Source organism: Hypanus sabinus, chromosome 18 (assembly GCF_030144855.1).
Source record: "Hypanus sabinus isolate sHypSab1 chromosome 18, sHypSab1.hap1, whole genome shotgun sequence".
Classification (NCBI taxonomy): domain Eukaryota; kingdom Metazoa; phylum Chordata; class Chondrichthyes; order Myliobatiformes; family Dasyatidae; genus Hypanus; species Hypanus sabinus.
The window spans coordinates 29,933,321-29,947,200 of NC_082723.1; the positions used below are offsets into that span (position 1 = coordinate 29,933,321).

The 13,880-nt window shown below is 39.6% G+C and overlaps 1 protein-coding gene across 3 annotated transcripts in view; it reads right to left on the reverse strand.

Moving 5' to 3' along the window:
• The window catches only part of LOC132407441 (rab GTPase-activating protein 1), a 243,889-nt gene that overhangs the window by 213,502 nt on the left and 16,507 nt on the right, over nt 1-13,880 (reverse strand). The window contains exon 2 of one of the 3 annotated variants that reach the window (XM_059993944.1): nt 1,601-1,802. In XM_059993944.1, the coding sequence (XP_059849927.1) occupies nt 1,601-1,750 (150 nt within the window). In that variant the 5' untranslated portion in view covers nt 1,751-1,802. Of the gene's footprint in view, nt 1-249; nt 292-1,600; nt 1,803-13,880 lie in introns of those variants that run through there. The other 2 variants (XM_059993946.1, XM_059993945.1) reach the window with 2 other exon arrangements.

Sequence of the window (13,880 nt, forward strand, 5' to 3'; positions counted from 1 at the left end):
GACTGATTGTATGTATATAAAGTGACAGTAGATATGTGTATGTAGTGATGGTGGAGATGGTGAGGTGGAGTAATGACTGGAGTTGTTGATCAGCCTCAGGAGGTAAGTAACTGTTTTTGAATCTTCTTGAATATCAAAATCAGATTTACTCCCATAACAACTTAGAGATCTTTGCATCACAATTTGATATTAAACAATTCTTAATTAAATCTGGTTACCAAAATCAAGCATACCTAAAGGATCAATTACCTGCTGCAGCAGACATGTATTAAACATTTCAGTTACCCCATCAGTAAGACATTGAAATATTTTAAAAATAAAAATGATGCATCACTGAATGGAAAGTTCCAGTTTAGAATGCCCACAGCATTCCTGTGTATCCAGTGCAACGGAATAAAGACTTTTAAACAAGTTCCAGATTCTGCAAGGTGAAGAATAGGGATTGAGGAGGGGAGCACAAGGGGAGAAGAGGATAAGGTGTACATTTAAACCACAAGCAATGTAACAAATTTTTGCATCTTAAATGATTCACTGTTCTCCCACTCTAATTAAAATGTTTATTGCTCATGAATACTGAAAACAGTTAATTTAATGAAGTTGAAGTATACACTACCAATTCGGCACTGTTCTTAACGCTTAAAAAACTAATGCTAGATTCAATGCACTAAATGAAGAAGCATGGACAAGAAGCCAAAAAGAGCAGTCTTGCCCTTTTTAGTTACAGGATTTGACAACTGAGACACAGTTAATTCAAAACATGATTATGCTATAACTTCAACTAAATGGGCTCCAAGGGGACACAACCTTGCCATGGTTTGGAGGCTTGTAGGAGCTATTCTGGCTGGAGTCAGGGCTTTATGCTTTATCTCTTGGTAGGATCACCCATACCAAACAGATTAAAGGGCAGAGGCCAGACTAAGAGTGGCCCACTGGTCCTCCAGGTATGGAGCTCAGCTTAGGGCTAACAGACCTGATTGGTAAAACAAAATTGTTACGGAAACAGCAATGGAGAAATCCTTTTACATCTGAGTGGCCAAGGACAGACAGAGATGGAGGACCTTCATTGTTGCCCTAAATACTGGCAAGGTAACAGGCAGTAAGTTCACTAAAGGGAAAGATCTTCTATATTGTACTGCTGCACACACTGAAATAATCCACAAAACCAAGGGCTACAATCCTTAGTGTGTGCTCTGCAAAAGGAAGTTCCTTTCCAAGGCACCATGATCTAAATCTGCACCCCTTTTACCCAACAACTGACGGAGTCTTACAAGTATGAGCCAAAGACCTCAATTAAGTTTCTTTTAAGGGAAGTTACCTTTGATTGCTTAAGGTTTTCCACGACTTAATGAAAACATTTAGCTAGATACTTCCTCAAAAGGTTTCTTACACTAATAGCAACTTAAAAAAAACTACAATTCAAATCCATGGTATAAAGTAGAATATGTGAGGAACAGTGGAATACAAAAACTTTACGAATAAGCATCCACTTTTGTAATGATCCATTAACATTGTGATAAAGGATCTTTGCTGTTTGTAGTCCACTGCTTCCCAGTGTATATCCCTCAGGTTATCAAAGGCTAAAACACTAACACCTTCTTACCTTCAGGCCTGTTTTCTCATCATCACTACCATTATTGGCAGAAGGAGTGTCATCACCATGCCGGGAAACCAGGACAAAATCCTCACTGTTTAGAGTGGATACCGAGTCTGAAGAAACACTAACTTTTCCAACTGAAGCCTTGTCATCCATGGCTGCCAAAGCACAGGCAGCTCATGAATGAGGTATAAAACTTAAAAAGTACCTGGAAAATAAAATCAAAAACTGATTTAAGAGTATATTTTTAAATCTATCCTAAATGCTTATCCTTCTTTACTATAAACATGACTGAACGATGGAAATAAAAAATCACCAAAACTTCCATCCATAGGTGTACAGGTTCTCAATCTGGAGATTTTAAGACATTATACCCTGATGATAATTTGGTCAATAAAGAGCAGATGTAATTAATTCATGGTTAATACACACTTAGTAGCGACCAACATTATAGAATTTTGGGAGACAGAATGTATGCAACATTTTTCTCTGATATTCGTATTCTGCATCTTTTATTAGAACATATGCTATTCACTCCTTTTTTAAAAATTGCACATACGCAAGGTGCATTGTTGCAAGTCAAAAAAAAATTTAAAGTAAAAAAAACTCAATCAGCAGAGGAAGAATGGCGATCTAGAGAGCCCATTCTTGTTAAAGGGCCATATGGAAACCATGAGAGGAGAATAAAGCATACACTTCAGGCTATTTGCTCTTGAAAACATAGGGGAGATGAATAATGACAAATACCACCACAGGAGGAATCTGTTGGCCAAAAATTGAGAATGTGCTCAACTCTGTTGAAATAAGATTGCAAATTCTCATTGTGATTGTCAAACTACTGAAAGTAGACAAAAATTGATCCATGCCAATGGTGTTGATCCTAGAAATGGAATTGGTTTATTATGCCACATGTACTGAGATCGAGTGAAAAGCTTGTCTTGCACACTGTTCACACAAATCAGATCACTACACAGTGCATTGAGGTAGAATAAGGTACAAACAATAACACTATGCAGAATGAAGTCTAACATCTGCAGAGAAAGATCAGTGCAGGTAGGTAATAAGATGCAAGATCATAATGAGGTAGATTATGAGGTCAGGAATCTACCTTATGGTACTGAAGAACTACTTAATTGCCTTATAACAGTATCTTCTGCCCAATGGAGAGGGGAGAAGAAAGAATGCCTGGGGTTGGTGGGGTGTTGATTATGCTGGCTGCTAAACTGGGACAGTGAGAAATATAGACAAAGTTTATGGAGGGCACGCTGGTTTCCATGTTGTTCTGTGTCCACAACTCTCTACAGTTTCTTGTGGTGTCAAGCAGAGCAGAGTTGGTGCCATTCCAAGCCATAATGCACCCAGACAGAATGCCTTGCATGGTCCAATAGTCCATCAATAGAAATCTGTAAAGGTCAACAGAGATGTTCAAAATTTCTTTAGCCTCCTGAGCAAGTAGAGTTGGTGAGTTTCTCTTGGCAGTGACATCAACAGGGATGGGCCAAGGCAGACTATTAGATAGTCACTCTTTGGACTTGAAGCTCTCAAACTTAGCACCACTGATGAAGACAGATGACCGCCCCCTTCCTGAAGTCAATGACCAACTCTTTTGTTATGCTGACATTGAGGTAAAGACCGCTGCAATGATACCATGTCATTGAGCTTTCCATCTCCTTCCTGAAGTCCAACTCATCACTACTTAACATATAGCCCACAACAGTGGTAACATCTACAAACCTACAGATGGAGTTAGAGCAGAATCTAGCCACAGAGTCATGAGTGTGCAGGGCATAGAGTTGGAGGTTCAGGACAGAGCCTTGTGGGACACCAGTGTTGACAATCACAGCGGAGGTGTGTCTACCCATCCTTACTGACTGTGGTCTACTGGTTAAGGATCCAGTTGCAGAAGATGGTGTGGAATCACAGGTCTCAAGAGTATGGTGACATATCTACTTGAATTATAATATTGAAAGCAGAGCTGTGGTCAATAAATTCTAGTGTTGGCATCTTTACTGTCCGGGTGTTTAAGAAATCAGTGTAGGACGAAGGAGGTAGTATTCACTGTAGACTTGTTAAAGTGCTTTTTAACCATAAAACTTAAAGATTATTAAATGAGCGACAAATAGTTCAACTTTTTACCATCCAAATGGTATTAAGAATTGCACATTATAAGCAAGCATCAAGGATTGAAGGAAACTGGATTTGAGGCACAGTGAAAGGAAGGTGAAAGGGTAAAACGGTCTGTTTGGAAACAATGGTCCTCATCTGTCACAAAATTTTCATGTTTAGACATCATGTTTACCCACAAACAGAACAAAATAATGAACAACTTTATTTTTAAATAAGTGGCACTGACTAATTAAGATTTTATTATGCTCTAAACACTAGGGATTTACACAGCCAGACTTAATCATTCACAATATTATTCATGGATTATTTCTGCTAAATGCCTAAATATATAGTGGGTAACAAACCTCTAGTTTCTGTAATATTACCAAGATGTGCAGACATTGTCAAGGCATGGGACTTTTACATGTAAATGTACACTCAGTAGCCACTTTATTGGGTACACCTGCTTGTCAATGCAAATATCTAATCAGCCAATCATGTGGCAGTAATTCAATGTATAAAAGACACGCAGATATGGTCAAGAGATCCAGTTGTTGTTGTTCAGACCAAGCATTAGAATGGGAAAGAACTGTGATCCAAGTGACTTTGACCAATGATTGATTGTTGGTGCCAGATGGGGTATGCTCAGAATTTGCTCATCTCCTGGGGCTTTCACGCACAATGGTCTCTAGCAAAAAAAATGAGTGAGTGGCAAGTCTGTGACCAAAAATGTCTTGTTAATAATGACAAAGGAGAATGGCCAGACTGGTTCAAGCCGAAAAGAAAGGCGATAGTAACTCAAATAGCCATGCATTACAACAGTTGAGTGCAGAAGAGCATCTGTGAATGCACAACATGTTGAATCTTGAAGTGGACGGGCTACAGCAGCAGAAGATCAAACAGGTTCCATTCCTGTACCTACTAAAGTGGCCACTGAGTATATGGTGCATAAAAAACCTTTAGAGTTTATAAAATATCAGCTGATTATTGAGATGTACAGACATTGTCAAAGCATGGAACTATTACATTCAAAATTCAAATTCGTATCCATTACCATATACAGCCCATGAACATGAAGTGGCTTGGTAGGTAGCGGTTAGTGCATCCCTTTGCAATTCTGGCGACTGGGGTTCAATTCCCACCACTGTCTGCAAGGAGTTTGAACATTCTCCCTAAGACTTATAGTTTCCTGCAGTGATCTGGTTTTCTCCCACATTCTAAAGACATACTGGTTGGTAGGTTAACTGGTCACATGGGGTGTAATTGGGGGGGCATGGGCTCATTGGGACACAGAGGCCTGTTACTGAGCTGTATCTCTAAATTAAATTTAACCTACATCACTAATTGGGTTGAATAGTTGTACAGATGCTGTCCATAATGCTGTACATACTGGAAATTACCTACAAACAAGATAAAATCTTCAAATGCTGGAAATCCAGAGCAACACACACAAAATGCTGGAGGAACTCAGCAGGCCAGGCAGCATCTATGGAAAGGAGTACAGTTGACATTTCAGGCCAAGACCCTTCAGCAGGATATTATCTATTAGTTTTCACTGTAGGAAGCCATGAACCCAATGTTCCCAAAAAAAAAATCCACAGCATGTCATCTCCTTTGCTTAGTTTCTCCATTCATAAATGGCCATATACATAAAAGTCTGAAAAATACAGGCAAAGATTGCCATGACACCAATTCTTCAGACTCTCAACCAAACTGCTTAAATTCAAGTATTAAAAAAAAAGTCAGTTTTATAGTCTTCCATTCCTTCAGGACACAAAATTCTCCATAAACACAATAAAGTCTGAAGATGCTGGAAATCCAAAGCAACACACTCACAAAATGTTGGATGAACTCAGCAGGTCAGGCCTATCTATGGAAATGAAAAGACAGTGGACGTTTCAGACCTAGATCCTTCAGGACTGAGAAAGTCCTGAAGGAGGATCTTGGCCCAAAACATTGACTAACTATCCATTTCCATAAATGCTGCCTGACTTGCTGAGTTCCTCCAGCATTTTATATGTGTTGCACAAAATTCTTCAGTCACTTTTGAAGTGTGGTCATCATTCATATCAAGAGATTTGCAAACAGTTCAGGCCATGGAAAAGCAAATGCAATACATCTCAGTTAACTTCTGTTAGTAACTATGCCTATGAAAATGATACACCTTTTTCTGCTATACAGTATATTTAATTTTTTTTTAACTGCATGGAAGCTGTTCCCACAGCATTAAGGTTGGCCAGGGCACAAGAACACCAGCTAATTCTTTGAAATACACAATAGAATAGTTGTGCTCCATACTAACCAATAGCTAAAGGCTTAGTTACATATTTCATTTAGTAACTATTAGTGCCCTAACCAGTACCACACCCAAGAATTAACTTACATTTGGCATTCAATGGGATCCAGTGAACCATCTTATTGTGTATTTTGTACACATATTAGTTCTGTTAAGGCAGGGGTTTTAAACTTTTTTTTATGCCATGGGCCCCTAGCAATAACCAAGAGGGGCTGTAGACACCAAATTGGGAACTTCTATTTTAAAGTAACATTGAAAAGCTGAATTCTACTTGTAAATTAGATTTAACAGTCCTTTGGGTAACAATGCTAAAACACAAAGTCTTCCAAAATTTTTCAAGATCCACCAATCAAGAACAAATTTGTATTTACCTGTTGGAGAGCTTCCCCCTTCCAAGTGAGGCTTTTTTGAACAAGTGACAACAGGAGAAATTGTATGATGGAATGAGGTGAAACTGCATGAAACAAATCCATCTGGAGGTCATTTGCCCAATTATAATTGTAAATGTAAAAGTAATGGTAAAAAGCAAGAAACGGTCTCAGTGAGCAGCTCTTCTGAAGTAGGTAGCTGTCACTTCAATTGGATACAACTGAAAGGAAGTCAATGAACATGGTACTTTCATGGATCCTGTGCTAAATTGGTGTATTCCATCTAAGTTACCCGCAGGTCTGCAAGTATGTCCTGAAGTGTTTGCTTCTATGTCCATGTAAAGAGTGCCATGCAGAGTCTGATTTTTATTTCAACTCACGTGAAGTCAGAACACTTCAGCACAGAAAGAGGACCTTCTGATGAAGGGTCCTGGCCCAAAATATCAGCTGGTTTTTTTCCCCATCCATAGATGCTGCCTGACCTGCTGAGCTCCTACAGCACATTGTGTGTATTGCTCTAGATTTCCAGCATCTTCAGCCCTTCTAGTCCATGCCGAACTATTATTCTGCCTAGTTCAATCCACCAGCACTAAAGCCTTCCATGAAAGTGGATGAACTATCCATGAAGTTATCCAAACTTCTTAGATGTAATAATTGAACCTGCATAAACCACTTCTGTGGCAGGCCGTTCCACGCTCTCACCACCCTCAGTGAAGTGGTTTCCCCCGTTCTCCTTAAACATTTCACCTTTCATTCTTAACTATGACCTCTAATTCTAGACTCATCCAACCTCAGTGGAAAAAGCCTACTTACCTGCACTCCATCTGTGCCCCTCCTAATTTTATATGTCAATCTTCTACATTCTAGGGAATAAATTCCTAACTTATTCAACCTTTCCCTATAATTCAGGCTTCAAGTCCCGGCAACATCTGTGTAAATTTTCTCTGTACTCTTTCAAACTTACTGATATCTTTCCTGTATACCAAAACTGCAAACAGCAGGACATCAGTTCCAGATTTAATTGCTTAGAGGTTTCAGCAGTAGCTCAGTACCTGAGTAACTCCAACACCACACCTTTGCTGTTGAACACATAATGCATAGAATTGCTACTGTCAACATTAAAATACATAATCAGTCAGGAAAATTCAGTCATTCCTGCTCCCATTTCATGCATTTTTCAGATTGCAAACTGCAGTGCATTATACTACACAACACAAACCAGATCAAAAAGATCTCTATTACAGTCACCACAGCGTCTTCCATTTTTATGCAAAATCAAATGAAAGGCTTTGTACAATACTGTTCCCTGATTTATGGCATAACCATTCCACAATACTAACCAAAAATAAATTAAATTCCAGTGATGAAAACCAAACCTCCAAATAAAGTAATTATTTCAGATATGAAATATCAGGGCATGAAGGGATATGGGGAGAAGGCAGAAGATTGGGGCCAAGAGGTAAAATGGATCAGTCATGATGCATTTTAGTGGAGCAGACTTGATGGGCTAATTGGCCTAATTCTGCTCCTATATCTTATGGTCTTATATAAAGCAATTCTATCTTCATTCTAAACTTAATTCAAATCAAACCTTCATCTTCTTTACAAACAAACATTTAAAGTGTTCTTTTACAATTCCATGAATTGAAGACTTGTACTCACTACACTGCAGACTCTATTCTTCAAATCAGCATAAACTTCAACGCATTACTGCTGAACTTGCACAACCCCAGTTGGAAAGAAATCAATTTAAAAAAAACTTAGAAGTGAAAAACATTAACAATTCAGATCAATAGCCTAACCAAAAGTCAATGACTTGAAACATTAATCCACGTTTTCTTTCCATAGAAGCTATCTGACCTGTTGAATATTTCCAGCATATGTTTCAGATCTTTATTGTAAATTGATTTTATAATATACTCTACTAAAATACCCTTCATTGACAACCAAAGCACATTCTTCACCAAGATCCAAATGAAGAATGTTACCAGCACAAAAATTCAAATTAAAATTTAAAATTAAGATTGTTAAATCCATGAGATACTTACAAAGATGTCACAAAAAACTTAAAAGATATTAAATAAATTGTTCAGATGTGGCAAAACTGAAAATTGCTACTGGACTTTGGAAACAACATTTTCAGTAAAGATGTATATTTGATACAATTTTTGGGGGTCTGGCAGCATGAGGAAGTTAAGACTAAAGGAAAGAAAACAATTTTGTTGGAACTCACAGATTGGGAGCAGGATGAATGGGCTGAATAGAAAATTTGTACTAATGGCTAAAAAAATAATTTGTTTTAATAACTAAAATGTGCAGATGGGCTGATCTTGAAGGAAACCCACAAAGTAAAAGATGTGATCATAGGCTGGACAAGCAGTACAAATTTGAAAGTCTAATCATTCCTACGCTTTAGTGATTCAAATAAAATCTTACCCAAATTCTGAATTTATAATTAACAACCTGTTTCACACTTTTCCAGTCTCCAGCCTCTCAGCCGATCCTCTCCACCAACCCTCATACATAACCAAGGGCCCTACCCTCTTCTTTCGTATAGCAAATTACTTCCAGCCACATCTTTCCTCCACTTATGTTTATAGAATGCAGGAAAGGTTGGCTTTTATTTTCCAATCCCTCCGATCTACAGAACTTGCCAGACCAATCAAGAGGAAAGAAACTTGCTAGGCCGGTTCAGAAGGGCATATAACGGTCAACCACTTTGGCAGATCTAGAGTCAAAGACAGTAAAATAACCAAGTGAAGATAACATATTTCTTTCCTTGAGGAAAACTGGTGAAGCAAATGGGACTTTATAACAATCCAGTTGTTTTAGCGTAACTACTGACGAACTTGAATTAAACTCCCCAACTGGTTTGAAGGGATCAAACTCCTTCCTTCTCCAGATGAATAATTCAGGGCACTGGATACTACTCCTGTAACTCACTTCTTGTTACGCACAGGTAGTCCCCGAGTTAAGAACGTCCGACTTACGGACAACTCGTACTTACAAACCGAGGAAAGAGAACGCTGTCCACCATTTTAAGTCAGATCACGACGCCGTCCGCCATTTTAAGTCATTGCCGTTGACACTGTGTTGAGTATTCAACTTTGTATTTGGCTTAAATTTTTCTTAGTCAGATTCACCCTGAACCCCCCCACCCCCGTTCCGGTCAGCTGGTGGCGCAGTGTGATCAGCGCCAGGCTGGGGAACGGAGGTCCAGTGACAGACCGCTCCCATGCTGGGTTTATGTCGATCCAGTGACTCCCGTACCATCTGTGCCAGGTTGATGTCAAGCTCGCAACTCGTTCTCGTAAAAAAAAAAACACCGCCACTTCCAGTCTAAATTCCCACGCAGAATATTGTGGAGGATCAAATACCCAAACCCAGCACAGCCCCCACGTGTCCCATTTAGCCTGTCTCAGTTTTCTTAGAACTCAGGTTCCTCTGACAGAGCAATCGTTCCAAAATCTGCAGGCTCTTTCTCAAGAGAATTGAGGCAGCTTGGCATGTCACCAAACACTAACAAATTTCTACAGATGTACTGGTAAGTGTCCTGATTGGCTGCATCGTGGTCTGATATGGCAATTTTATTTCTTTATTGAGATACAGCATGGAATAGGCCTTTGAGCCATGCCACCCAACAAACCCCTAATTCAACCCTAGTCTAACTACGGGACAATTTACGATCACCACTTAACCTACCAACCCGTAGATCTTTGAACTGTGAGGGGAAACCAGAAGACCTGGAGGAAACCCACGTGTTCACAGGGAGAAGTGGAATTTAAACCCAGTTCGCCTGCACTGTAAAGGATTGTGCAAACCACTATGCTACTGTGGCGCCCCAATTCAAACGAGCAGGAATGCATAACCCTGTGGACTCTGCCGAATACATGACAGGCACATCACTCTCTACCACTCCGTATCAACATGAGGTGCTGCCTCAAAAAGGCAATTTCTATGAAAGATCTCTTTGCCATCTTGCTCTCATAAGGCAGGAGGTAGTGAAGCTTGGCACCACCAGATCTAAGAAACAGCTACTGCAAAATCAACCATTCGGTTTTTGTGCCAACCAGAACAACCCTGATCACTACTTTTGTACAGCAATGCCATGGCCACTTTACATTACAACAGACTTTGTATTTATTTTGTTCCGAACATGTTCTTCCTTCAAAAAGTGTAAAATGTCTGGCATGGTACCATCATGGTTAGCGCAATCACTTTACAGAGCCAGCTGTAAGTCTGGGATTCAATTCCCACTGCTGCCAGTAAGGAATCTGTTACATTTTCTCTGTGGCCACGCGGGTTTCCTCCAGGTGCTCTGTTTCCTCCCACAGTACAAAGACGTACATTTAGGGTTAATAAGTTGTGGGCATGCTATGTTGCTGCAAGAAGTGTGGTAACACTTGCAGACTCCCACCAGCACAATCCGTGCTGATTTGATTTGATGCAAATGACATATTTCACTGTATGCTTTGATGTACATATAACAAATAAAGCGAATATTTTAGTTATGGTTTAATTGTGAATGCAGCATATCTGATGCTGTGTAACTGATGAAGCTGCAAGTAAGTTTTTCATTGCATCCGCAGACACGTATTTGTGCAGATAACAATATACTCAACTTTGACTCGTGTCTCCTGTGCATCCAACTTCTCTTTTTTGGCTGTCGACCAGCTATACACAAAGTTTGCGCTCTCCACTGACTTACCGCGCCAGATTTGATTATGTGCAAGACTAAAGTCAGGATTGGGCTTGGAAACAAACAGACTTACAGCTAGAACTAAAACCTACAGAGAGATCCACATGTAGGACTGAAGTTTAGGTACAGGAACTTGGGTCATGTGTGTGGCCAGAACGAGACCCAAGGCTGGGAACCTCAGAATCAGGAACGTGGGCCAGTGTGTATACATGCTTCAGTTTGTTATATCCATTGAGGAGGCAACCACTGTATGCCACTATAGCCACTACATCACTGCCAATAGTCATAGTGGTATCTGTCTTCTCAACATTGTGGGAAGTCCATTTGCTTAACCCTCATAAAGAATGAGGATTTAATTGTGATTTGTTCTCTCTCCCCAGTTGCTGAATGGCCCCACTTCTCACTTTCAAACCCATACACCTCCCTTCTTTAATGAAATCAACTTGCCCCTTTGTTTTGCAAAATACTGCCCTGCACCTATTTATTTCCAAAGCAGTGAGATTGTCCTTACCGGATTACATTCAAATTCACATTTATTTATCAGATGCACATCAAAACATACAGTTCTGAAGAAAGGTCTCAGCCAAAACATTGACTGTTCATTTCCATAGGTGCTGCCTGACCTGCTGAGTTCCTTCAGCATTTGTTTGTGTTGCTTTGGACTTCTGGCACCTGCAGAATTTCTTGTGTTTACAGTGAAATGCATTGTTTATGTTAACAACCAACACCACCTGGGCAGCAAGAGTCGCCATACATTCCAGACCAATACAGCATGCCCACAAAACTCTGAACATAACACCTTTAAGCAAGATCAGCTTTTTGAATGTATTCCCTGCTCACCCTATACCAGGGGTTCCCAACCTGGAGTCCACAAACCCTTTGCTTAACGGTATTGGTCCATGGCATAAAAAAAGTTGGTATCTCCTGCCCTCTACCAATACCTCAAGATTCTGTACTTGATATCCATTTGCAGCCTCAGGATTAGATTTGATATGACTGGCATATTTATATCATGAAATTTGATGTTTTGTGGCAGTACAGTGCAATACATAATAAAAACTATAAATTACAATATATATAAAATTAAGTAAGTAATGCAAAAGAGTGGGGAAGAAACTGTTCCTAAAATATCCCAAAGACAAGACATCAGATTTCATACCTATGCAGATGGCAGCCAACTATAAGAGTTGAGCATCCAACCCACCCATCACTTCTGTGGTCGGACTGCCTACCAATATTAGATAGATCATAGATGATAGATAAGCTGCAATTCCTTTGTTTTCAATAGAAGTTTAACATTACACCCACAACCCATGCCACAAATTTAGTATTCTCACCAATTAACCCAAGTCTTTCAACTGGCTTTCACCTCAAGATGAATGGAAAATATCAGTCCTGTCTGAGCTAGTTAAACTACTAACCTGAAAACCTACACTCAACAATTCAGGTACAGCTTCTTCCCCTCGGCCACCTGATTTCGGAATAGACAATGAACCCATGAACACTACCTCACTACTTTTTTCCTCACTATCTACTTAATTTAACTATTTAATATATACTTACTGTAATTTACAGGTTTTTTATATTATCACGTATCGCACTGTACTGCTGCTACGAAGTTAACAAATTTCACGACATACGCTAGAGATATCATACCTGATTCTGATTCTCAGGAATCTATTACAATGCCCACTTAGTTTTACAACACTGCTCACTCTGCTTTGAGAAACTCTTGCGAACTCCACATATGCTTGCAGCGAGTTTGAGAAATGCTGTAAAATTCCCCTTGAACTGCAACATATCTTAACTACTGACTCATATCAATCCTGAAACTGAACTCCTCCAGTTTAAAATTCTCCTGGTTTTATCTCTCCTCCTAGATATTCACCTACGTTCTATACTCTATCCAGAAAGCACAAATGCCCAGCAGAGAACCAGAAAAACTTCAACATCTCTTGTGAACCAAGTTAACTTTTCAAGAACCCAGAAACATTTAATTATCAAGCTATTTTTATGAAATGTTAACATCACATTCAGGATATTTTATTCAATTATGTTAGCTAGTTAGAAACACAGTGTAGAACAGGCTCTTCCGACCCAACAAGCTGCACCACCCAGCAACCCACCCATTTAATCCTATCCTAATCACAGGGCAATTTACAATGACAAACTAACCTACTAACCAGTAGACCTTTGGAAATGTGGGAGGAAACCAGAGCGTACAAACTCATTAAAAATGGCATCAGAACAGACCTGATACCCCAAGCCGTAATAGCATCACGCTAACCGCCACATTACCGTGGCACCCTAGATCAAATATAATATGTACTAATTACATAACAAAATTATTACATGCATTATGCAAAGAATCAGGTTTAATATCACTGGCATACATCATGAACTGCGTTGTTTTGCAGCAGCAGTGCTTTGCAAATCGTAATAACTTCAAAAACAAAATATAAAAGGTGCTAACGAATCAGCATATAGGAGAGATATTAAAAATCTGACTGATTGGTGCCACAACGACATTTTACTCAATGTCAGCAAGACCAAAGCTGATTATTGACTCCAGGAGAGGAAACCCAGAAGTTCATGAGCCAGTCCTTATCGGAGGATCAGAGGTGGAGAGGGTCAGCAACTTCAAGTTGCTCTGTGTTATCATTTCAGAGGGCTTGTCCTGGGCCCAGCACTAAATGCAATTATGAAGAAAGCACAGCAGCATACCTACCTCCTGAGAAGTTTGCAAAGAATCGGCATGACATCTATAAATGTGTGGTGGAGAGTGTACTGACTGGCTGTATCACAGTCTGGTATAGA